Here is a 26,681-nt window from a genome sequence, read left to right on the forward strand (position 1 = left end):
GGTTCTTGACATATGGTCTGGGGACCCCCGGGGGGTCTGCGAAGGCTTGAAGAAATGTTATGATTTAAATTTTGAGTTAAGTCTTGGGGGCCCATGACCATGGTCCATGGCCACAAAAGGTATTTAAGGAGGGGATGTCTCTTGTGAAGAAAAGGTTGAGAACTGCTGTTATACTGCATTATGCCCAAGATATAAAATGTATTTTCTTGGGAATTGCACATGCTCCTCCCCCTCCCCACAATACTTGGAAAATTCTGTAAAGAAAGATCTCCTTTGCCAGGGTGTTAATGGATTATAATATTCTAACACTATTTTAGTGTTAATTTTAGTGTGTATTTTTAAAATAAGTTACGTACTGCTTTTATTCTTTAGGTTTTATGCTCTCCCTTAAATACTTGTCAGAGTAGTAAAGTGTGACCTAAATCAAATATTTATCTATTTATAAATAAACAGTAACTATTTATAATTTAAGTATTCTTCTCAAAGAATTACAAAAAAATAAACACATTGAAATTATTATTACAATTAGAACATCCTTTAAAAAATGATGGCTTGGAGAACAAATTTATATTCCAGATTCTGGGGGGAAAAAGTATTTCTGTGAAAGGAATTCATGAAGTGAATGCCATCTCTCTGATAGCCTATCTGAGATTGCGGAGGTACCTGGAAGACCGCTGTTGAATATGACCTCAATATATGATAGGGTGACACAGGAACAAGCGTTCCTTCATGTCTGTGAAATTCAAGTCCCACTGATTTTGCTGTTAAGTACAAAACTTCAGTTGCATTCAGAAATAGCTGATACTAAAAACCTTTAAGGATTTTTCACAATATGTTTTCTGAACACTCTGGCACAGATCCAGATCTATCATCATCTTTTAAAGGTTATGTTGACTTTAAGTGGTCCAATATGTCCTTGAATAATCAACTGAATGACCAAAACAAAGCTTCTTAATTTGATCTTGAATGTATGTGTGATGGGAAGCTATAAAAATCAGATAAATAAATAGTGTTTTAGCTGTTTTTATACTTCAACTTTTAAATACTTGTTAACGATTTGCGATATTTATTATTTTTATCTTATTGTACGCCATCCAAAGTCTCTTACTTGTGAGGCAAGTGGCTACATAAATTAGTAAATACATTTATCTAGATTAATTTCTTTATTTAAATTAGAATAAATAAATAAATTTTAAAAGTGACTGGTAAACTTACGAAGACCTTCCCAATATTATCTTTCAGATTATCTGTGGAACAGGCCTTTCAGTGGAAGGACTGACACTCGGTGCTTTAAAGGATGATGGTTTTAAAGCAATCTTTATTGGAATTGGTAGGAATTCCTTTTTCTTTTTATACTTGCTTTTGTAGGAATTATTGTATCATGAATTCTGTCTTAGCAGGCGATATACAGTACTTGGTTTTTATTCATTGCCTATCTACTTTTAATCAGACTTAATTTGGAAATGACCAGTTTCCCTACATGAAATGTTTATTTATTTGTTAAATTGTGATTATGCCAGTGTTACTGCAGGAGTTTAAGGTGGACTTAGAGAGAGTGACTGGCTGAAAGTCACTAAATGAATTTCCATGGCAGAAGATTAAGTTGAAGCTGAGTCTCCCCAAAGCTAATCCAACTTCTTAACCACTAAACCCAACTGATTCTCAGTGTGTGTTTCTTTGGAATGATGAAATTATGAAATAACATTAGCTTTGGCATTAGATGCTATGTTGCATTAGGAACAGAATTAATAAAACCTGAATCAATATGTTCCAGTACAATTATCACATTCCTAAGGAGTGCTTTATTTAATAGATGTCACTAATTTGAGTCAAAATCTCAATATAATCATTAAGTAACAGAATTCCTTAGGGCACTTATTTATGCTAAATTAATGTCATCAGATTGCAGAATCAACATTGTCTCAACAACCTCTGCCTCTGTTTATTTGTTTGTCTATGTATTCTTTAGCCGTTAACCAAATAGCATGGTCAAATGGATTTTTTTAGTATATACAGAATTAACTGTAACTCCAGGAGATAATTATTTATGTTTGCTTTGCAGTTCAGTAGTTTATTTTAGAAGCATATGTACAAAACTGCTTTTCAAGCATTCAATTTAAGAGGGTTTTTTGGAAGAAAAAAAATAATAATGAAAAATTGGTGTTAAATATTTGATATGTTAAATCCATAAACTTGTTTCATTTTTTTTTCAAAAAAAATGTTATTTTAATGCACGCAGTTTAGAAAAACAGATGACTAGCATTATCTTGAGGTGATATCCTTCATATAGATGGAATAACTCTCCTAACGTAATGCTTGGTATGGTGTGATCTAAACCTGGTGAACGCTTTTTGCTCAAGGAATATTATTTCACTGAGATTTTTTTTTCAGTTCTTTAACCTAGTTATTAATTCATTACTTGGATTTATCCCATATGGAGATAGTCTTAGTAGGAGAAAGCTCCTTCTCAGAAAAGTGCTTAATCTCTTGATGGCGAATGTTTATCCTGGGGGAGTGGGATGGCTGATTTCCCTGATTAACAAGGATAACTTCCAATCTACCTGGAAGATAGAAAAATATGGGCAATATACAACTTCTCTAAGTGAGGCAGTACAGAAAATGAACATTGAAGAGGAAGGAAAATCTTGATATAAGGTTGTATCGAGATATTAACATGAGGCAACTTAAGGCAACTTAAATCTTGAAGCCTTACCTTTGTTACTAATCCATCTGATTCCTGCCAGTCCTTAACAAATTATTTACATTGTAGACCATTTGTCTCAGCTAGGTTTGGTGCATTGCCTTCAGCAATTATTGATGGTAAATACTGAAAAATTCCTTTCTCTGCATCCCTTTGCCCATGTGACTCCCTTACTACAGAGGGCAACACATCCTATTAGACTGCAGTTTCTACAGAAATGTACTTGCTAAGTTCATTAGATTTCTCATAAAAGAATAACCAGGCAGAGATGATGTTCAGTATGCCTACTTCTGATAGGCTGTAAGAGCACTGTTGCTTACATGTAGCCAAATTCTGTCTGGCTGCTATGAGAATGAGGCAACAGATTCTACTAAAGGAATTGAATTCTTGTCACCTGGAAAATTAACTTTGTCCCTATCTAAGACAGTAATAAATCTAATGCTATGTTGTGCTGTTGCAAGGCTCATAATATATGTTAGTTTTGTGGAACATAGTCACCACTTGCCTTTCACAGAAGCAAGTCTGAATATATGAGCCTAATAAAAGGGTTAAGATCTCTCTGGATCTCAACTTTTTTTAAAGTTCACATTATTGTTCAGGTGATGTTAGAAAAATAGCTTTCAGTTGACATAGTACCTATCTCCAAAGTGTATAGGAAAGATCTTGACCTAAGATATTGCAATACTTATATTTTACAAGAAAATTTCATTAAGATACCATTGGTAACTATTTGACATCCAGATAGTTCTCAACTTACAACCACTCATTTAGTGACCATTCAAAGTTATAATGGCACTGAGAAAAGTATGTTATGACTGTTTTTCACACTTACGACCTTTGCAGCATCCCCATGTGATCAAAATTCAGGTGCTTGGCAACTGGCATGTATTTATGGCAGTTGCATGTCATTGCCTTTTGTGACCTTCTGACAAATAAAGTCAAGGGGAATCCAGATTCACTTGACCATGTTACTCACTTAGCAACTGCAGTGATTTATTTAACTGTGGCAAGGAAGGTCGTGAAATGGGGCAAAACTCACTTTACAACTACCTTGCTCTGAAACAGAAATTTTGGGCTCAATTCTGGTCATAAGTCGTGGACTACATAGTTGATCTACTTTGGTTGTTATTTTCATTTTAGTCAAGCGATTGATCAGATTTTCAGCAGGAAGGTAGCTTTCCAATCTTAAAATGCCTTTGATTTGACAAGTAGAAGAGAAATAACATTTTTCACTCCAAAACTATCTTTGGTTTCAATCTTAGTGGACATACAGTATTCATGCATAATAGCCCTATATCACTTTGCTTATATTGTCTCCTTTCTTAAAGATAAAATTTAGCTATCTATACAACAATCTGCAGCAAATAATAATGCTACTTTAGTGGAACATTTTCTTCCAATTTTTGCAAGATTGTAGAGATTTGTTTGGCATTTAAACGATGACTCTGCAAATGATATGCATATTTATCTGCTAAGGAATGTGAATGTACGACCAAATCCCTCCTCAGCATACACTGGGCAAATTGAGTATGCACAACCAAGAGAGGTATGAGGCTTAATGCTCTTTATTGATCTAGACGTTGCCTAAGTGAACATAATAAGATACAAGTTGCCCAACTGTTCTTTTTTTCTTGTTATTGATTACAAGAGTGGTAATTCTGAGTACAGCAACAACTGTTGTTCTCCATCTGGGTATTCAGTATAATAAGCTTTGCAGGTTCGTTCTCTCATGTGATTATACTACAGACTATTGTGATTTATATAATCCTAAATCCGTTCATTGTTTGAGGCCTTCCATGCGTACAAATTTCCATGGGGTCATATTTCTTGATAATTGTACATGAGGCAATGTGCCAGGTTACCATCCCTCTTGATTTAATCCATTTGACAAGCCATGTACCTTTCATTCTTCTTTATACCCTTTGCTTGGGGAAGAAATTAGATAGGAATACTTAAAGAGCTTGATTCTATCTATAACCAAGAGCTAAGCTAAACTGTGCACCATGTTTTTTATGTATTGAGATTATTCAGATAAGTAACACTTGCAAATGTGTTAGAATTGCATCGCAAGGGGAAAAATATTGTCAAGGAAACACAGAAATCAAAAGCTCAGTTTCTTTTCATTATTTTCTCCCTAAACCTGACCTGGTTATAATGAACTACACTTATGAAGTTTCCTTATACTGAGTCAAAATTTGGTCTTCTGAGCTTTGGTTTTGACAGCAACTTTTCAAGAATTTGTTTGAGAATCCATTTCAGCATTCAATACTACTCCACCTTGACAGGCCAAGGAATAAAATTGCATGTAAATTATGGGATTTTGTGCATGTGAATATTGGTCCTACTTTTGAGCTGAAGCATTTTTATATCTAGCACTTATACTGCAGCAAGGAAATCAGACAGTTTGATTTTAACTATAAGTTAATATTTTTGTAGACCACCCAGAGTCCCTCTGAGGAAGATTTAAAAAAGTGATTAATTAATTAATTAATTCTAGTTAACTTTTATTATATAAGGAACAGCTTTCCCCATTTTGAATTTTCTCAATCATATTACAGGTTTTCTAGAAAATATCATGACTGATGTTTTTTGCCTGACCTTTTGGTTTCACTCTGCATGTATTGATGGTACATGTTCCAGATTACTTAGCAGCAAAATCCCTATCTATGACATGACAGTAACAGTTAAAAATCCCTACTCTGACATAACAAAACAGAAATGCCATTATGAAAAGCATGGTGTCTTTGAATACCTAGAAAATGGAATGGTGTCAAACATTCCATACTGGGAATCTGCAGTAAATCTCATTGTCCAGAATTTACGTGACTTAATTTGTTGCTAGGATTGGTTTGTTCTGAAATCTCTCAGAACCAGGGCAGTACACAGTACTCTAAATAAGAAAATGTACTGCAACTAGGCTGAAGTCTCATTGAATAGCTGATTGTCAGCCCCAGGAATCATTTCCACATATACCCTTGGTAGTTTAAATATATTGTTCCTTCTTCCATTTTTTTGTATATTCTAATGGACTTTTCTTCATGGCTTTGAAACCTAGTGACTGTTGATCATGGACAGAACTGCTGCGTTTGTCCTAAGAAACTTTGGCTCTCAGTTTATCTTTCGTAGATAGGTAGTTGCTGTGAACTCAAGTGGAAACTAAAGTATTATGAAGTAAGGCAGAGGTGAAAATCAAGATCTATAAAATTCAGGGTGAACCACATTATTTCAAGTAATGAGTTATCACATAGGCGGCTTTCTTTGTTGCTGGCATTAAATATTACCATGCTTGCTACCTATGGGGGTATGATGGTTCAGCGGTTAAAGACATTAAACTTATCAGCTGGAAAACTGACAGCCTGGGCTCAAGATCCAAGCACCGTGCAACAGGGTGAGCTCCCGTTCCTTGGCCCAGCTCTTACAGTTTGAAAACTTGCAAATGAAAGTAGATTAATAGATACCACTTTGGTGGGAAGGTGACAACATGACCACATAAAATTCTGGGTCCCTTGGCCAAGAAACAGAGATGAGCACTTTGCCCTAGAGTTGGACACAACTGGAAATGTTTAACCTTTACCTTTTGCTACCTAAACCCAGGGCTTTTTTGGTCATAGAATGGTCAGAACGGAGTTCTGGCACCTTTTTTGGATGGAACCTTGTAGGGTAGGCAAGGCGGGTTGTATGACATGTGTGAGTTCCGGCACCTTTTTCTTTTACAAAAAAATCACTGCCTAACCACTTAACCATTGCAGTCTAAACTATGTAGGTTATCGTCTACAAATTAGCTATCAAAGATTCTAATTGGGATTAACTGTAAACATGAGGATGCTTGGAGGCAGCTCAATAAGAATTAGCAATTTGCTGTCTTTCATGACACCAGAAAATAGATATTATGTCCTTGTTCAGCCTATTGAAGGAAAAGCAACTGGTTAGGAGTGATTGGAAAGAGAATATGGCAGTAATAAAAACCTTTGAGATCTTTCTTTTGTTAGATTTGCCACTTCCAAATTAACCTTCTGATTCCCTGAGGATTCCACAGCTTGCATGTAGGAATGCTGGAAGTTCATGTTTAGTCAAAGGGAAGAGATTCCATTTAGTGTGAATTCCATATGAATGAGGTTGTCATACAGCTGGATTCATTCTTTATGCTTTTACTGTATGCCTTTCAAAAAATGAAATGTGATACACGAATAAATCAGACAATGTTTTTTTTTCTTGAAAGTGGGCAAAATATAATAAATACAGAAATAAGGTTTGCTTCTGGATTAAGCTGGAAATCTGTTTTGGACAAATATAGGTAGTCCTCGACTTAGGACTGTTCTTTTAATAAACATTCACAGTCACAACAGCAATGGAATGGATGCTTTATTGCCTGTAAAGTACTTCTGGGCATTGTAAAACTTTATGCCACTCTTTTCCCAGTCACATGATTGCATTTAGGATGCTCGGCAACCTGTTTGCATTTACGACCAATTGCCAAGTACCTGGTGATTATGTGATTGCACTTGCAATTTTCTGTGCCAGCTTCTGGGGGAGCCAGCGAGGAAAGTTGCAAATGGAGGGGATGGACCATTTGAGGTCCATGCCCCCAGCAGGCCAAGGGATTTTCCCTCCCCTTCACGAGGGAGGGGAAATACTCCCATGTGCTGGGGGAACAGATCACAGATCTGATGAAAAAGCTAGCCAAGCTGGCATTCTGAATGGCTCTCAGTAGGCTCTTTCAGGATGCCATCTTCGATAGTATTTTCATCTCTAGAAGAAAAAATGCTAGCAAATGCCATTGTTCTCATGATGGTTTGGAAGGCCCTTTCTCCAAATCATGTGATTTGGAGAAGGTGCCTTCTTTACCATCGTGAGAATGGGGTTTGAATGGGGTTAAAGTGAGGTGATGGAAAGGTAAGTGGACCCAGGCATGGTGGGGTGGGGAGAGGGTCTATGGCCCAGTGGGCCTAGGTGGCTTCCAACCTGCAGCTAATTTTTTCATACCGGTGAGTGCCGGTATGCAAGTCTTCCCCACTCCCTGACTCCCTGGCAGTCACTTAATGACTTACACAAGCCCCTGACAGTAAGTGAATGGAAGAGACAGTTATAAGCATTAAACATACATTCTTGGCATCAGATTCTGATATTCGTTTTGATATTTGTGATAAAGAATGCCTTCCTGTTTTCTTGCTGTGTTTTACCTCTTCTTAGTACTCTTTTACCGTGTCTCAATTTCCAACACGATAAGCAATTCAGATGTAAATCATGTTTTTTTCAAGTCTTACAGGAATAGTTTTCTGCCTATTATAGTGTTTTGTGTTTTTTGACAGACAGTCCTGTGTATATATGTAGCTATCTGAAGCAGTGACCACATGAAGACCAAACTAAGGTCACAATTTGTACCCACTTAAAAAAACCCTTATTTTTAAAATCTTCATTAGTCTCAAAACCTGTGTGATTATTCTTTTTACTTTTTTTAATGATAGACCCTAAAAGTTGTGGCTGACAGATGCTGAGTTTTTAAATAATCGTTGTAGGCATTTGGTGTTAACCACATTTATCTCATTTAGTATTGCCATTATTTTAATGCTCAATTATTTGAAGAAATGCCATAAAGTTTATAAATTAATCATTAAGCTATGAGATTTATTTGGAAAAAAAATGGGAGAAAAATACAACAGTCATTGATGATAAATGCTACCAAGATCAGCGAAACCCAGTTAAAAGAACATCAGTCTTGACAAAACTCTGGTGCATTCAATTACAGCTTTCTTCTTTTTTATATTTAATGAATATTGGATGTCTAGTGAATTATTCTTTTGCTTCTTCAGAAACAAAAAGACAAAAGAGGTAAAACTCAGTTGCCTGGAGCCCTGTGTGTCTATACCTCATAACAATTGATTTGGGAAAGTAGCAACCTTGAAATAAATAGGATTTTTTTCTTCATTCCAAAGAGAAAGTATTTCCAAATTTTACAAACAACAATTCTGTTTTTCTTAACTTAAATGTTTCTTAGCTAAACATTTCACAGATTTTTATGCTCCTGGCACCAAAATTATGCTTTTTTCCCCCCTTCATGACCTTGATTTTTCCAAATTACTAATTTTTAGGCATATATTTCTTCTAAAAATAATTTTGCATAAGAGAAAAAAAAATAATGAAGATAGTTCTCAGCTTTGCCACTATTCTTTATTAGCTGTCTCCTAAATGACATCTACTGAGCCCAGTTTTGCAAATTATCGAGAAGTTAATAATAATAAGAAAGAAGACAATAAAGTCTGGCTAGTGGATGTAGCAGTATCTGGAGACAGCAGAAAAGAGGAGAAAGAACAGAATAAAATAGCAAAATACAAAGACCTGAGGATAAAAGTAGCAAAAGAAAGCAAAGATAATACCAATAGTAATAGGTTCCTTGGGTGCAATCCCAAAATATCTGGAGTACCACTTGAACACCATTAGCATTGACAAAATCACCATTAGTCAATTGCAAATGTCAGCTTTCCTTGGAACAGCTTACATCCGCAACAATACCACTAATATTATTAAACTACAACATCTGCCTAGCCCATGTACCTGGGAAGGATTTAAGATAGGTGAACAAACATGCCAAATCCAGTCTAAACATCTGGCTGACTGTGCAACCAATCAATATAATAATAATTTATTAAACAGTTTACATCCTTCAACAATACTTTTAACACCATCAAGCAACCTCTGCCTATCTCATATGCTTGGGAAGGATTTGACAAGTAGATAGATATAAATGCCAAATCCATTTTAAACATCTGTCTGATTGTATAACCCACCATAATAATTAATAGATTTCACATGGTTCTTAATTATTTATATTGATTTTTTAAAATACCCCCACTTATAATTATGATTGATTAAGGTTGGTATAGTTATAGTTATAGTTTATAGTTTATTTGATTTATATACCGCCCTTCTCCTTGGTAGGACTCAGGGCGGTTCACAGGGCATATATAAAAAACAAAAAACACAATACAAAAATTAAAAAAGAATTAAACCCTTGCCCAATAAAACAGTAGTACAGATTAAAAACAATTAAAAAACCCATAATCCCCATCAGGCCAGACCAGCTAATTCGAACAGATGGGTCTTCAGGCCCCGACGGAAAGTTCGAAGGTCTGGTGCCATCCGGAGCTCCACCGGCAATTGATTCCATAAAGCCGGGGCCCCCACAGAGAAGGCCCTCCCCCTGGGGGCCACCAGTCGACATTCCCTGACTGGCGGCACCCTGAGGAGGCCCTCTCTGTGGGAACGCACAGGGCGGAGGGGAGTCGATGCCGGCAGCAGGTGGTCCCTGAGGTAACCCGGACCCATGCCATGTAGGGCCTTAAAGATCGTAACCAACACCTTGAACCTCACCCGAAAGACAACTGGTAACCAATGCAGCTCGCGGAGCAAAGGTGTAACATGGGAGTACCGGGAAACTCCCAAGACAACTCTCGCGGCCGCATTCTGTACCAGTTGGAGCCTCCGAGTGGTCTTCAAGGGAAGCCCCATGTAGAGAGCATTACAGTAGTCAAGGCGAGAGGTCACGAGCGCATGAGTGACTGTACACAGGGCATCCCGGTTTAGATAGGGCCGCAACTGGCGCACCAGGCGAACCTGGACGAAAGCCCCCCTAGTCACGGCCACTATATGCTCTTCCAAAGTAAGCCGCGAATCTAGAAGGACTCCCAAGTTGCGAGCCCTATCCACGGGGGGTAAGAGTTCACCCCCCATAGAAAGAGATGGAACATTTGGAATGTCCCGGGATGCCGGAATGCACAGCCACTCAGTCTTGTCAGGGTTGAGCTGAAGTCTGTTCCTCCCCATCCAGACCCGAACCGCCTCCAGGCAACGGGACATCACGGCGAGGGCATCACTGGGGTGGTTTGGGGTCGAAAAGAAAAGTTGGGTATCATCGGCATACTGATGATACCCAACTCCAAAACCACGAATGATCTCACCCAGCGGTTTCATATAGATGTTGAACAGGAGAGGCGAGAGAACCGACCCCTGAGGAACTCCACAAACGAGAGACCTAGGGGCCGATCTCTGCCCCCCTGCCAACACCGACTCCGAGCGTCCCAGGAGATAGGAGGAGAACCACTGAAGAACTGTGCCTCCCACTCCCAATCCCCTGAGACGCCGCAGCAAGATACCATGGTCGATGGTATCGAAAGCCGCTGAGAGGTCTAATAGGACTAGGATAGAGGAATGTCCCCTATCCCGCGCCCTCCAGAGATCATTCACCAGAGCGACCAATGCCGTCTCCGTGCTGTACCCGGGCCTGAAACCCGATTGGTAGGGGTCCAGATAATCCGCTTCATCCAGGACCAGAGGGAGCTGATGCGCCACCACACTCTCAACAACCTTCGCAAGAAAGCGAAGGTTGGAGACTGGACGAAAGTTGTTCAAAACGGCTGGGTCCAGGACAGGCTTCTTGAGGAGAGGTCTCACCACCGCCTCCTTCAAGACGGCGGGGAAATAACCCTCACTCAAAGAAGCAGATATAACCGCCTGGAGCCAGCCTCGTGTCCTCTCCCTAGCTGCATAAACCAGCCAGGAAGGGCACGGGTCCAACAAACATGTGGAGGAGCTCAGCCTCCCCATAATCCTGTCCACTTCATCAGGGGTCACAGAATCAAACTCTTCCCAGATAACATTGACAAGACCGCCCGTGTCCTGATCGCCTGACTCTGCCCAGCTGGAGTCCAAACCGGTCCGAATCCGAGCGATTTTATCCGACAGATGATGACTAAATTCCTCGGCACGACCTTGCAAGGGATCCTCCCTCACCTCCTGATTGAGAAGTGAGCGAGTCACCCTAAACAAGGCGGCCGGGCGATTATCTGCGGACGCGATGAGGGTGGAGAAGTAATTACACCTCGCCACCCTCATCGCTGCGAGATAAGACCTAATATAGGTTCTTAACCGCAATCGGTCGGGTTCGGATCGGCTAGACCTCCAGCAGCTCTCTAGGCCCCGTTTCCGGCGCTTCATCTCCCGGAGCTCCGCGGAAAACCATGGAGCTCGCTGGGATCTGCGCCGGGTCAGGGGCCGCAAGGGTACAACCCGGTCAAGTGCCTCAGTGGCTGCCCTTCCCCAGGCTTCCACTAAGGCATCAGCCGAGCTGTGAGCAGTGGAGGCAGGTGGGGACCCCAGCGCCGCTTGGAATCTGTCAGGATCCATTAAGCGTCTGGGGCGGTACCATCTAATTGGCTCCGTACCCCCACGGCGGGGGGTGGCAAAGCGGAAGACCAGCCGCAGGAGATGATGATCGGTCCATGACAGGGGCATAATAAATGGAGAGCCCCCACCTAGATCATCCAACCACCGTCTAGATAAAAAAATCAGGTCAAGGGTGTGGCCTCCCTCATGAGTTGGCTCTGAAATTACTTGCGTCAGGTCCATGGCCGCCATGGAAGCCATGAACTCCCGAGCTAGCTCAGATGAACCTCCCAGGGATGGTAGATTGAAGTCTCCCAAAACTATAAGTTTGGGAAACTCAACCACCAAACCCGAGAGGATATCGAGCAGCTCGGGCAGGGCTGCCGCTGTGAGACTAGGCGAAATGTACACCAGCAGCAAGCCCAACTGCGCCCCAGGACCAAATCTCATGAAGAGAGACTCACACCCGACTATCTGAGAAACGGTGGCCTCCCGCGGACATAAGGTCTCCCTAATGGTAACCGCCACTCCCCCACCCCTACCTTGAGCTCGTGGCCGGTGTAGCACCCGGAAACCTGGTGGGCAGAGGTCAACCAAAGGGACCCCACCCTCTGGGCCCAACCAAGTCTCCGTGATGCAAGCCAGGTCCGCATGCTCACCCTCAACTAGATCCCTAACGAGGGGAGCTTTATTAACCACGGACCTGGCATTCAGGTACACCAGCCGGAGCTCAGGAGGCTGCACATCCCCGCTCCCGGGACCTCGGGGAAGAACCAGAGGGTCGGAGCGCCTCACCGCTTGAAGACAGCGGAGACGGCCCTCCCGGTAACGATATGGCCCCCTGTCTATCCGCCTGCTGCCTTTCCCCGTCGTGGGAATTGGTAGTCCCACGACCCGCTCAAGAGCCCCAGATGTACCCACAACCCGCTCCCCACGAACGCCGTCAGACCCAGGCCTGGCCTGCAACAAAGTTGTTTGGCTACCCCCCACCGCCAAACAACCACTACCCCCCACCCCCCTCCCCAACCCCCTAAAAAATTTAGCTAAAAAATTAACCAGGGGCCTCTTATTAGGTTTATATCGCAAGCCCCTGGCCTTTCCCGGCCATCTCTCAGGGTCCCAACAATTGGGCCCCTCATCGAGATTAGGGAAAGAAAAGAAGGCGGGACGCACCCAGGAGAGGGGGGCACCCCTGAGGGCGAGCAAGTCCGTGTCGGAATATTGATGCATCCAGTCAGCGAGTCCAGAGAGGGCAGTCCAATGATTGAAACCAACAGGAGGATCAAAGGAAAGGAGTGGGACATTTGGGCCATCCACCAACCACTGCCACTTGATTGGATGCTCCCAGGGGCACACCACAACCCGTCCTCTCACAACGGGACGCGAGTCTGCCTCCGGGGATGGTCCAAAATGCCCACCCTGGGTGGGGCAGCACCCACAGAGCTCCCACCCCTATGGGGCTGCCGATGAAAAACAGGCCACTCTCCCACTGTGGCCTGTACCCAGGTCCGTCCCAGTCCAAAGGGGGAAAGAAAGAGGCAAATGGAAAGTTAATAAATAAGATAATAAATAAGTTAATAAATAAGTTGGCAGTCCGTTGTATCGCCATCGTTGTCATAAATGTCGTTGCTGCTGCCATCATCTCAAGCAGCCAAAACCAACGAATCGCTGTCGCCATGGTCGTCCTCTCCACCGCCCAAAGCAGCCCGAGGACGCCGCCGCCATCGCCACTTCCATCGTCAGCAATAACTCAGGACCCGCACAAGCGCAGCCCCATCAGTAGAATAACAAGCAGCTGTCTTCTCCGCCGCCAAACGGCCCGAAGACGCCGCAGCTGCCAACAAGACGGCACAAGCAGGTCCAACAGAAAATGTCTCCACCGCCGCCGCCGCCATTACCGCTGCTACTGCTGCCGCCGCCGCCAGAATAATCTGCGAGCTTCTCATCCAGGCTCTCCTCCCCTCTCACGGAAGCGCCGATCAGCTGGGCTCTGAAGACGCCGCGAGCTCCAGGGACGCCGAGAACGCCGCCGAAAACGGCCAAAAGTCGTCCGAAGCAGCAGCGCCGACCCGACAGCCCAGGCAGCCCAGGACGGATGAAAACAGATGAAAACGCCCCGCTGCCGACCGCAGCCTCCTAAGAGAGGTCCGGAGACACCAGGGCAGCAGGGACCGGCTAGCCGAAAAAGCCGAAAAAGCCGAACCCAGCAACGCCGCGGGAGACAAACAGGCGAGGGAAAAGCGACGCGCAGATGGAACAGGCAACAGCCGAACTGCCTCCTCATTTGCCTCATAATTCATTTCGAAATCCACATCCCCTACTCAGCGGGCCCAAAAGACCCCCTGAGGGACTCCAAAAGGACGCCCCCATAGCCGGAGCTCACGGAGCTCAGCCTGACACGTCCGCCATCTTCAAAAGCCCATCTTCATGAACAATGTAGATGTAGATTAAAATTATTGGTTGCTATTTAGAAAAGTGAAGAAAAATGCCATGGGTTAACTCCATGGCCTAGTCTGAAAAAGGATATAATGAATCCAAATATTTATTTTCAAAGCTTTCTACCTTCTAGAAGATCTTACCACAGTGGACACTTTTAGACAGATACATTGTACTGATATCCCCCTTTTTCTGCTTGCTAATCAGATGATACCCTACTGGTTCTTTGTAAATGCTGACATTTCTTCTGTCATTCAGAGAACAGTGGTAACAATAACAATGAAAACTACTTCCAAAGAGTTTGATTAATCTTCCTGCTGCTAAAACAGAGGGTTTTCTTGGTAAGGTAAATGTCTTGCAGGCAAACCATTCATACTAGGCTGTAACATATTTATATAGTTGCATATATAAATAATATTGTTATCATTAATTATTGCTTTGGGGAACAAGGTTCTGGGTATTCTGGTATTGTTATACTATACTGATTACAAAAGACTTACAAAATTATAATTCTAGAACATTATAGACTGAGCAATCTAATGTAATTCATGTCAAGTTCATTTCTCTCCCTCTCACCAAACAAAGATATCTATAAACATTTATAAAGGTCGCCGTTTCTAAATACATCAAAAAATAATGTCAGTAACCTTTTATGATGATCTCTGGTGGGATTTGGATGGGGGTAATGAGTCCACCTTCTCTTTACTTGACCTCTCGGTGACCTTCAGTACTATTGACCATTGTATCCTCTGGAACAGCTTTGGGAGTTGGGAGTAGGGGGCACCGTGTTGGCCTGGTTCACTTCCTTCTTCTGTGGCTGTTTTCATTTAGTGTGGACCCTCCATTACCTGCTGCTCTGAGTACTTTCTCAGTACTTTCTCCCCTTCTGTTTTCATTCACATGAAGGCACTGGGTTAGATCATCTGTCACTATGGGGTGAGATTTCATCAGTATGCTGATGATACTTAGTTGTCTGTCTCAGCCCATGGTGAGTTAACTATGTGGTGACACACCTCCCTCCCCCATAGTGCCTGGAGGAATTAAAGGACCCACTCCTATCCAGTTTAGGGTTGTGCAGCCTTTTGTGCAGTCTTTTGCTTAATCTCCTCTTTGCAATGTGTGGCCTCTTCCCTGGGATGCCATGGTGCTGTTGTTGATTTTCACCCTTCCTTCCTTCTCCAGCTGCACGTTCCATCACAATTACTTTGATAATTTCTGTCCGCTAAATATGCTTACCATTGTAATCAAGTATATTACTAAATATACTTAATGTAGCCAAGTTGTTGTGATGAAAGCAATCTTAGGATTTTCCAGTTTTCAGTAGAGATGGACTATTTGATAAATTTGATTTTTTTAGTTTCTCATTTTTCAGCTTTAAGATCAGTTTTTGATTACAGTCAGCAATTTCCTGAGAGTTAGAACAATTAATCGGTGGAACAACCTGCCTCCAGAAGCTGTGAATGCTCCAACACTGGAACTTTTAAAGAAGAAACTGGACAGCCATTTGTCTGAAATGGTATAGGCCAGGGGTCAGCAACCTGAAACAGTGAAAGAGCCACTCGGAACCAGTTCCCTCACAAAAGGAAAAACTGGGAGCCGCAAAAAATGTGTGCACATGCGGGTACATGCACGCATGCACAGAACAGGGTTTGACTGAAGAGTGGAGCCAAGGCGAGATATGCACCTACCCTGCATATTTGAATTGATTGGTTGACCTTTTTTAATCCCACCTTTTTTTTTTTTGGACTGCACATGGCAGAGGACTGGGAGCCGCAGGAGATGGCTGAAAGAGCCGCACGCGGCTCCGGAGCCGCGAGTTGCAGATCTGTGGTATAGGCTTTCCTGCCTGAGGAGGGGGTTGGACTAGATGACCTCCAAGGTCCCTTCCAACATTTATTATTATTATTATTATTATTATTATTATTATTATTATTATTATCATCATCATCATCATCATCATCATCATCATTATTGCTGCTGCTGCTGTTGTTGTTATTTCCACACCCTGCAACCTGCTGAAGGATTTCAGTTCACCTCCACCCCCTCCACTTTCACCTTTCCTGCTGCTTTCCAGTTGACTTGCTGGGGAAGCTGGTAGAAAAGATGCAAATAGTGCTTGGCAACCAGTCAGAAATATGAACTGATTATCAAACACTAATATTTCACTTTAATTCAATCGCTAAATAAACAAAAGTTCCAATTACCAACTTTATAGTGGTACATTTGAAATTCTTTACTCCAGTTTGTAAGTAAAGCTAAAATAAATGTCCAGCAATAAATCTTAGACTGTGGAAAATTAAATCCATCTTTTCTCACAGGCAGCTGTAATTTATGCAATGACAAGAGGATGGCCCTGCCAAAAAAAATTGGTTAGTACATATAAATTAACATCAGTGAAGGAATAAAAATAGAAAGGCTTCTTGAATACAACTCAAGCTCAGAGTTACATTTGTCTTAATCACATTTATCTTGCACAGATACTCAGAGGAATTTTGAACCATCTGTCTAAATCTTATTTCATTTGTGCCAAAATTAGAGATGAATTCAAATTTACCACTTGAAAAAGCACCTAGCAGTTGTTATAATAAGATCAACAAAAGAATTCGAACACAGACTCATGATCTAAGGTCCAAACTCCTTATTCTACGATAAAATTCCAATAACCAAAGATAAGATAAAGACCCAGTAATAAGACAGAAAATATAGAGAATTAAATAAACTTTTCCCACTGAGCAGCAGTAATTTATGGAGTGAGAATCTCGAAGGAGTCCTGCCAAAGGAAATTGTTTAGTTGCAAATAAATTGGCTTAAAATAATGTGAAGGAATGAAAATAAGAAAACCTGCAACGTAAATGAACTTTGAAGTTAAGTTCACCTTAATCACATTTCTCTTGCTTCAGATACTGAAAGGAATTCTAGACCATCTGTCTAGAATCTTCTGTTATTTGTACCAATCATTGATGATACGTTGATATTTACCAGTTGAAGGAACTTTGTAAAAAATTTATACCAAGACAAACAAAAGAATCAGAACATAGCTGACAACTTGAAAGCCCAAACCCCAAACCTGTCAGAATTATTTCTGAAACCAGATGGTATTATCTAATTTTCTCTCAATTTGTGGAGCAGTCACTCAAGATACCAAACTTTTGTATGAATGAAGTAAAAATAATACAGATATATGAAACTTGGAGGTTCATCTGCATATAGCATACAGTATACACACAGCTAGCATACATTGCTAAAATAACTTAAATATTTACAGAATTTCTAATTACAGTAGTTCTGAAAGCAAATAACAAGAAAAGAAGAAAGAAAAAGCTTTGACCTTGATTGTGATATAAATACCATTGGTTTATACATGTATTATTCAACCAGAGGTCGAATAAAAGATGTCTATCTAAAGTATACAACTTTACAAAAATCTGTAATATATCAATTTTCCCTCGCAAGAATCTATAATAATAACTTCCTTGTAAGTTTGTCAGGACATTCCATGTCAAATTGTACATTGACGCGTTGTGTTGTATCAAGTTGTCATTGTTTTTTGTATTTTTTAAGGATAGTTCAATCACTCATTAAAGAATATAAATCAGAAACCTCCAGTGTTTTTAAGGGATATTTTTGAAAGGCCAAAGGATCTTGTGAGTTGTTGTAAAAAAAAATGGTTGTCATTGAGTCTACAACCTAAAACTGCTCCTTTTTTTTCCTGAGCAGCAAGGCACACATGAAAGCAAACTTTAAACTAAATTTGCGGTAAAAAAAAAACGTTAGATCAGAACTAGGAAGTTCCTAATTTGAAAATTACTGCTGCACCATCCCCCCCCAAACTTTCATGCAATAAAAGGATGATATGTATTTGTGTTCTTAAATTAATTCACATTCTTCTTTTATATACAGAGTTTTGCTATATTTGCTGCTACTTCTAATAGTATATTTCAAGGATCAGCACTGAATATCAGAAATATTGAATAGGCAATTATCAGTTGAATCTATTTTTATTTGGTCCATATATAACTGTGCACAGTTGGATGAACAAATGCTTTGGTAACTTTGGAGGGCATGGCTCAAAAAATTCTGTATTGTTGTTTTTATTTTCAGTAGCTCTTACCATCACTGCATTGTGACCATAAGGAGGAACCATTTTAATTCATTTGCTTCCAACTCTGAAAATTAAAACTGAGAATTCTTGGAACAGTATAGCGCCAGACATGTGACTCTGTAATGAGGCAACTGAGGTTACATTTTCTTAGAACAAGCTGAGCCATAAAGTTCTATTTGTATTATTTCTGTACTAGGAAAGGCAAAAGGCCTAATGCAGGGGTGTCAAACTCAATTTCATTGAGGGCCGCATCAGCATTGCGGTTGCCCTCAGGGGGCCGGGTGGGCGTGTCTAAAGTGCATATGGCCTACTGGGTAGGCATGGCCAGCTCTACATCGTTCGCATCAAGGGTGCCTATGGGGGCCTGGGCAGGAGTGGGACAGATCTGAGGGTCTCTGGCAGGAGGAGGGTCTCTGGGCCAGGGCCAAGGCAGTGGGGGCCGTTCCTTCACTGTTTCCAGGATGGCTTTGCGGGCCGCATGAAACCACTTCACGGGCCGGATCCGGCCCCCGGGCCTTGTGTTTGACATGTCTGGCCTAATGTATAAATTAGGAGACACTGGACTTTTGAGAATTATACCTCAGTTTCTGAAGCTTCCTTCATCTTGAGTTTTTGCAATTCCAGCATGTGGGATTTTTCAGGTTTTCTGACAGTATTCTTCTTTTTTATGTTTTACATAATTGTGATGGCACCTGTAACTCCAGTTTTACGTATCTTCTTAGAGATTTTCTGTGGCACCGACTCCTATGTTATCAAAAGCATTTTTCACGAATAAAACAAAACAAATGATTTCCTTCCCCTTTGCTTAAATACTATATAATTTTCTGTAACTGAAGGTTAAAGCCTTATATTGGCTAGAACAAAATCAAATCATTCATCCAGGCAACCTCAGAGTAATTGTTCGGTGCTAATTAACATAGTATTGGAAACAATAGTGTCATCAAATAATCTCATTGATCACTATTAAATTGCACAACAAGAGCAAAATTAGAAGTCTGAGCCCCGGTGCAATTTTTTTTTAAAGTCCTAAGATTGATTTATACTGTTATCTCCAAAACGTAAATTATCACCCTGTGCCAATTATTATCTTCTGATTAACTATGCAGTGCCACCTGGTGTGCAGATGGGAAGAATATTACATATCAAGGACTGTGTTCACACCCACCCACATGCATTGAGAACCTATGTGACAAAAAGTGAACAGATGTTCATTTTGCTTGTGATACAGAAAAAAAATGGGCTTCATGTTTCTGATTAATGAACTATATTTAGGGAATATTTTCTGGACATGGATATATTTTCTGACCAAAGGTCAGCACTAGTATTTTGGACAATAAAATATATTATAGTTGACTGCTTAAGGCAATGTTGTTGTCTCATTGTTACAGTGTTTTCTATTCCCCCCCCATCCCCACAACATTTTAAACCTACTACCTACCGAGTTTCTCACCACCCAGAAGGAGAGTGGGAGAGCCACATAAGTAAAAGCATTTTTTACAATCTATACAATCTAATCTGGCTATGATGGTTACATATTTTTTTGCAGATTTTCTTTTTAAAAAGGCTAGATTCCCCAAAATATATTTGTATTTTTCCCCCACAGCATTGTCAGTGAATAATAAAATAAGAAAGGCATAGAACATAGGTCTGCCTAGATCTGCATGGCTGGCCTGCCATCTACTCATATGGCGTTTGTGCTACATTCACCAGCTCTATATGTGATCACCATTGTTTCCCTGGCACAGCCTTACCTGTGCATTTCTGGTCAGCCATAGTTCAGCAGGGCCTACAGTCTCTCCAGTGACAGAGCAAAATCTGGCTATATATATATATATATATAGGGACGCGGTGGCTCAGTGGGTTAGGACGCTGAGCTTGTCGATCAGAAGGTCGGCAGTTTGGTGGGTCGAATCCCGAGTGCCGCGTAACAGAGTGAGCGCCTGTTACTCGTCCCAGCTTCTGCCAACCTAGCAGTTCGAAAGCACGTAAAAATGCAAGTAGAAAAATAGGGACCACTACAGTGGGAAGGTAACAGCGTTCCGTGCACCTTTGGCGTCTAGTCATGCCGGCCACATGACCACAGAGACGTCCTCGGACAAACGCTGGCTCTTCGGCTTTGAAACGGAGATGAGCACTGGCCCCTAGAGTCGGAAACGACTAGCACGTATGTGCGGGGGAACCTTTACCTTATATATATATATATATATATATATATATATATATATATATATATATATATATATATGATCCGTCAACCCATGTGTGTCCAAAGTAGCAAGGATACTCATAGGATCAATTTTAAGCCATCCCAGAGTTTAAGAGTAAAAGCAGTGGCGATATGAAATTTCCTTTCAGTTTTTTTTTCTTTTTCTTTTTTTAAAATTCTTGATCTCCTGTTTCTGCTAAGCCCATTCTTCTGAGTGTTAATGCAAAACAAAACAAACAAAATTAACATGTTAATTTTTTAACATGGGTTTCTCTTTGGATCTTATTTGTTTCCGTGCTTGAATGTTGCATCAACATTTCAGCAAAATAGAGGTAAATTCTGTCCTGTGGGTTGGAACTACTAATTGCATCATGTCCTGCTTTTGTCACTGGTTGTGAGGGCTATAGATGGTGAGAATAGTAATCTGATATAGTATTTTACAGGGATGCAGATTTGAAAAAAGAAAAAAAAACTATTGTAAACTATCTCCTATATTATTTCTTACCTGTGTAACATATGCATTTGGGAATGTCTGTGTATTTATAGTCCAATATAAGCGAATTGAGTATTAAATTAGGAATAGTAAACAGATCCTCTAATTCTAATGTCTTGCATATTGTACATAGTTCCAGGAGCAATTATTATGTTTTACAATAATAGCAATGGCATTTAGGTTTATACATTGCCCCATAGTGCTTTATAGCACTATGTAGAAGCATTATTTCTTATTGACCCAACAATCTGGGTCCTCATTTTACTGACCTTGGAAGGATGGAAGGCTGAGTCAACCATGAGCCCCATCAGGCTCAAACTACAGGCTGTGGGCAGAATTTGCCTGCATTTTGATCACTATGCCACCAGGGCTAATGAAGCCTCATACCAATCTCATACCAACCAATATTAGGAGTCTATTGAAAACAGTGATGGCTTTGTTTCTCCATGTAGTTACTATCAAGGGCAGACTTAAGGTAATTTTTACTCAGAGACAAGTTTAGTGGAATTTCACAAGTACAAGAATTACCTCTAGGAGAGATTGGCAGCATACAAGCCTAATAAATAAACAAAATAAATGAGCGTGAATATTGTCAAATTTATGATGGTTCTTAAATAATTAGTATAACATTTTATTTAAATCTGCATTTTCTTATTAATTTACCCTACTGAACATTTCAGTCTTTCTTTCCTCTTTTAATGTATAGATTTTCTAAAAATAATGTAATTTTTAATTAAATTGTAATTTTGTAATTCATTGTACCTATTATGTTGCAGTGGCCACGTCACAGTGCAGAAATGAATCTTAGTTAATTGTGCCTGAGTAGCCTGTAAGAAAAATAAAGCAAAAAAAAAGGTGGACACAATGCAATCTAAACAAAACTAGAAATCAGAAGAAATGGGTTGCTAGTATATTGGAGTAACTCTAGAAATAAGATAGATTATGATCTTGAAAAAAATTACAGTGGGAGCAGTATTGTAAGAATGCCTGTCATATAATCTGGCATTATGGTCTCATGCTTTAAATTGTCCAATTGAAACAGGTTGCCCTTGGTTGTTGCTACATCTTAGACTTGTGCTTCAAACTTAAGACAGTAAGTTCAAGCACTTTATCTGCAGAATACATTCTACAGGTCACATTAAAGTGTGCATGCTCCTGGCCCAGCCTTACTTTGACAGGTGTAAATACATTGATTTTAGCTAACTCCTGTCTGCTGTTGACCTTGTACAGGTTTAATGCTTCTAGACACTTTCTTGAAATGTTGTGCTACCTTATTCCATATGAGCCATGACACATACAAAATTTAAACAATGGACCTAGAAATGCCTGTTCATTTCTCCTTCATTTTACCTCTCCCTGAGGCAAGTTAGAGAGCTTGGCTTGTTGGAATCTTGAAACTATAGGAGGAAAAATTGGAAATGTCCCAAAATCTCACTTGACGTTTGGTGCCAATTACTGGTGGAGAAAATGGCAGGTCTTTTTCATGTTAATGAATGAAGTTCCAAGCAGCCTTCCAGTATAAATTTGTGTCTTATAAATATAATCATTCCAAATTCCTCTTGCTGCCCACTCAGCAAGAGGCACAGCCACTTTTCATACAGTAGACAATCTCAGACATTTGAGGCATATTTTTAGTATTTGTCAGAGTTGTCTAGGAACTTCTCTAGGATGACTGTTCCTGTAGCTTCTTCTAGTTTCATCCACTTGTCGAATTCTTGAATAATAATACTCTTGTGGTCCAAATACATACCAGCTTTTATTTAAACCAATTGGGCTAACATTGCATTATTCAGCATAACTAGTCATAACATGTTACCATGACTTGTGGTCAAGCCATTTACTTATTTTTTATTTTAGTTTCTTGGGTGTCTTTATCGAAGTGGAGTAAAAACTGCTTTATGTTTCTCAGAAATATTTTAACAGCCTTCCTCTCTTTTAGTAATTTTCTCATGCTTGTGAAAATGTGTACTTTTTAATTTGCATTTTTGTTTTGGCCCTTTTTCTTAATTGGCTGTATTTCTCTTCAAACCCTCAAGTGAAATGACATGCTCCTGTTTTCTACATGGTTCTTGATTGGCAGAAAGTTTTCGTCATACTCAGTTGGCTGAATTTGCAAAATCTGATTGGCAATATAATATTATGTAGTCCTTCATTGCAGTTCATGATCCCCAATTAGCAGAAGATACAGCAGGTAACTCAAGAACATCCTAGAAGTGAAGAATAGGAAAGTGAGAAAAACAAAGAATATAAGGGAAATGGTACTGAATCATGGTAAAAAAAAATGACTTTTCCCCCTCCAATTTAAGAGGTTTTGCAATTTTTAAATATTTCTGAATCTTGTCTTTACTCTAAAAACACAGTGTACCAGTCTTTAACACAATCTTCAGTTAACACTTGTCCTTAAGATTTTAATGGATATTTAAAAGATGTAATGGAAGGTATTTTTTTCTGAGATTAGATAGTTTGTGTGGTTTTTCTACTTTCTAATTATTATTTTTAATGGAATAATATTTTCTAAAATCAGTAGAATATTTTTTTTTATCTTGTAGTTATTTGAAAAAGAAGGGCAAAAAATAAGTCAAGCTATTTTTATAGGGAATAAGTAAAGTTTCAGTATCATGCATTTCCAAATATATTACTTAGACTATATTTTCACGCGTTAAAAATAGAAGCTTTTAGAAGATGGCTTGTGCCTTTATTTCCTTCACATCTTAGAATCCACTGGAAAAAATAATAATAGCTGTTCTTGTCTCCTTGCCAAAACTATTTATTTCTTGGATTTTGTGGGAATAAAAGCCATAGAGAAGGTGGAGAAAAAGAGTGCATCTTAAATACATTCCAAGAAATAATGTTCCCATATTATCAATAGGATGTTTTTGTTACATTTAGGATTATGATGGTAACAATTTAATTAAAAAAGTCTATTCTCTGTTGTGCAGATTATCTGATGAATGTGTAGAGGCAGGCATAATATCCACATAAAGATTTTTTTTCAGATGATAATAAGGAATGCATTTTATGTGTTTGTACCATGTTTTATAAATCCACCATAAATAGTTCTTTGTGTGCCGGACATTGATCTGTGTTACTATGCTATAAATTTATCCCATAATATAAAAGATTTTCTAGTCCAGCAATTGAATAAGAAAGAGGTTCTAAGCTAAGCTTGAAATACCTCATATGATGTATGCCATAATTTTTAGAGAGCTTTATGGAAATATTAGCATTCTTCCTGTTGTGATTTGGTACACGTGTGATATCTGCACACTTCACAGGAAGTTGCTTAGCTTTAAAAAATCAAGTAGTAAATGTAATGTAAAGAACGTGTGTCCAATAAGAAAATTGTGCATTAGATAAGAAAGATATCTATCCCTGCATTGCAAAAGGAAATATTTCCAAAGTCTTTGTCCTTGGCAGTGTTTCTTGCTAAAAGAAATACACGGGCTATTGTGGGCTGATTTCCACACTGCACTATAATGTAGTGAGTGGCATTGAACTGATATATAACAATTGAACACTTAGCATTCTAATTTCCTAGGTACTGCCTGACATACTCATCCTTTCTATAATTTAAATTGATTTTAGGCGATGTGTCTCTGCCAGAGGTGGAAAAAAGTGTAACATAGGGCATTATGTAAAGAGTAAGATTCAGCATTTTAGTACTGTACTTGTTCAAAGATTTTTCTAATTAATGGTCTTCACTGATTACAGTTTAATGGAAAGAGTTCAGTGATTACAATTTAATGGTCAAAAAGATAAGGTTGATTAGTCTTTAATGATGTTGTTTATAATTTTGTTGCCAAAGTCAAAAGCAGGATTATTTTTGGTGTAAATTAAGTAATAACCATATGATTTTATTTCTAGTGCAATAAAAGCATAATTGCTCCTCTCTGATTATGTGATTCCTTTTCCATGAAAGAAAGGGAATGCACAGACTTTAATATGAATTAATAGTTACTAATTGTCTACCTTATACCTGGAAATAGTATTAATAGATCCCTTTGAAAGTGTTTTGCTATTAGTTAAGTCAAAAGGTGAGGAGTACATTTGAAATCTATTGATGTCAGCTCTTCCAAGCCTGTTGCAAAAAATAGCCCAGAAGAAAAAGCTAAGTTAGAAAAAAATACATTGATTCAGGGCTTTTTTTGTCATAGAATGCCCCGGAACAGAGTTCCGGCACCTTTTTTCGATGGTTTTTCCAGAGTTGCATTCTTTTCCTATTGTTTCCCTTCCTATCCTCACTTGTTTTTGAAAATGCCCTGCTGGCAGTAGGTTGCAACTGGGGTCCCCTCCGGCACTGTCTGCCTCCTCTAGGAGGAACCATGAGGCGCTGGAGCACCAGAGCCAGAGTGTGGCTTGATTGGCTGGGTCAGACCATGTGGTGTGGAAGCTGATGGTGGCAGTGGGAGACACACACACATGGAGGCCATCTTTCATGAGCGGCTGAGCAAGCCTTTTGCCTTCCCTTACAGCAGGTGGGGGTGTTAGGTTAAAAAGAGGTGAAGTGAGAGGAAAGAAAGGTGGCTAGCGTGGAAGCTTGCCTGACAGTGAAACTTTGCTGTTTAAGTTCCTTGGATAGTTCAAAGGCTGGGATGTCTATGAAAATCTCTTTTTAGTCTTTTATACTTTACATTCAAACTTCAGAGGGAAAGAATAAGAATAAAGCCAATGTCTTGTGATTTGGATGTATTATTATTATTATTTATTATTATTATTATTATTATTATTATTATTATTATTATTATTATTATTATTATTATTATATGTTAATTATATATTGGTCAGATGTAAAGGTAGACCTACAGTATGAGGTTTAATCAGATATATTTATTAAATTGGGTTTAATTTAAGGGTACATTAAAAGTAATCTGTTCACTGACAAAGTTTCAACTTTAATTTGTTTCAAGTCAATATCTATATTAAAGTCCAAATGTAAATTTTTCCAACTTGTTTGACAACTTCTTAAAAATATTTCAATCTTTTACAAGCAACCAAATTTTATTTTATTGGGCCAATTTCATTCCACATAGAAAGCTGACATTTCCACTCATTAAACTAAATGGGTATGCCAATGGTAAATGTCCCAAAAGATTAATAAAATGCCTTCTTGTAATTTAAACCCACACAGTGCATGATAACATTAATAGTATTAAGTTACTTTGAACAAAAACCTAGTCTTTTAGATACACTAAAAATTGAAGGGTCTTTTACTACAAAGGTAAACCTTGTAGGGTAGGCAAGGCGGGTTGTATGATGTGTGTGAGTTCCAACACCTTTTTTTTTTTACAAAAAAAATCACTGCATTGCTTGGTTTACTAATACTGACTTTGAAACTGTAAAAAGAGGTTAAAAAATATCACGTAACCAACCCTGGTCTTTCCATGTAAGAATGTTTTCTTAATTGATGTAACTTGTACATAGAATAAATATCCCATATATGGCTCTTTTCATACTTCGTACTATTCTTAGTATAAGATTCGTATCATCTTCTAGAGGATTTAATTAGTATTTGTCTACTCCAAATCAATTTTAATAAGTGACTGGGATGTTAATTACTTATATCTGTTAACAAACAGTATTACAT

At 39.4% G+C, this 26,681-nt stretch overlaps 1 protein-coding gene across 3 annotated transcripts in view; it reads left to right on the plus strand.

The window, feature by feature from the left end:
* The window catches only part of DPYD (dihydropyrimidine dehydrogenase), a 597,578-nt gene that overhangs the window by 194,369 nt on the left and 376,528 nt on the right, over positions 1-26,681 (plus strand). For all 3 annotated transcript variants that reach the window (XR_014492313.1, XM_083361143.1, XM_083361144.1), the window contains exon 8: positions 1,243-1,330. Coding sequence is in view for 2 of the 3 variants with exons in the window: in XM_083361143.1 (XP_083217269.1) it covers positions 1,243-1,330 (88 nt within the window). In the remaining variant the exon portion in view is untranslated. The remainder of the gene's footprint in view (positions 1-1,242; positions 1,331-26,681) is intronic.

This window comes from Vipera ursinii, assembly GCF_947247035.1.
Source record: "Vipera ursinii genome assembly, chromosome: 3".
NCBI classification, from domain to species: Eukaryota; Metazoa; Chordata; class Lepidosauria; order Squamata; family Viperidae; genus Vipera; species Vipera ursinii.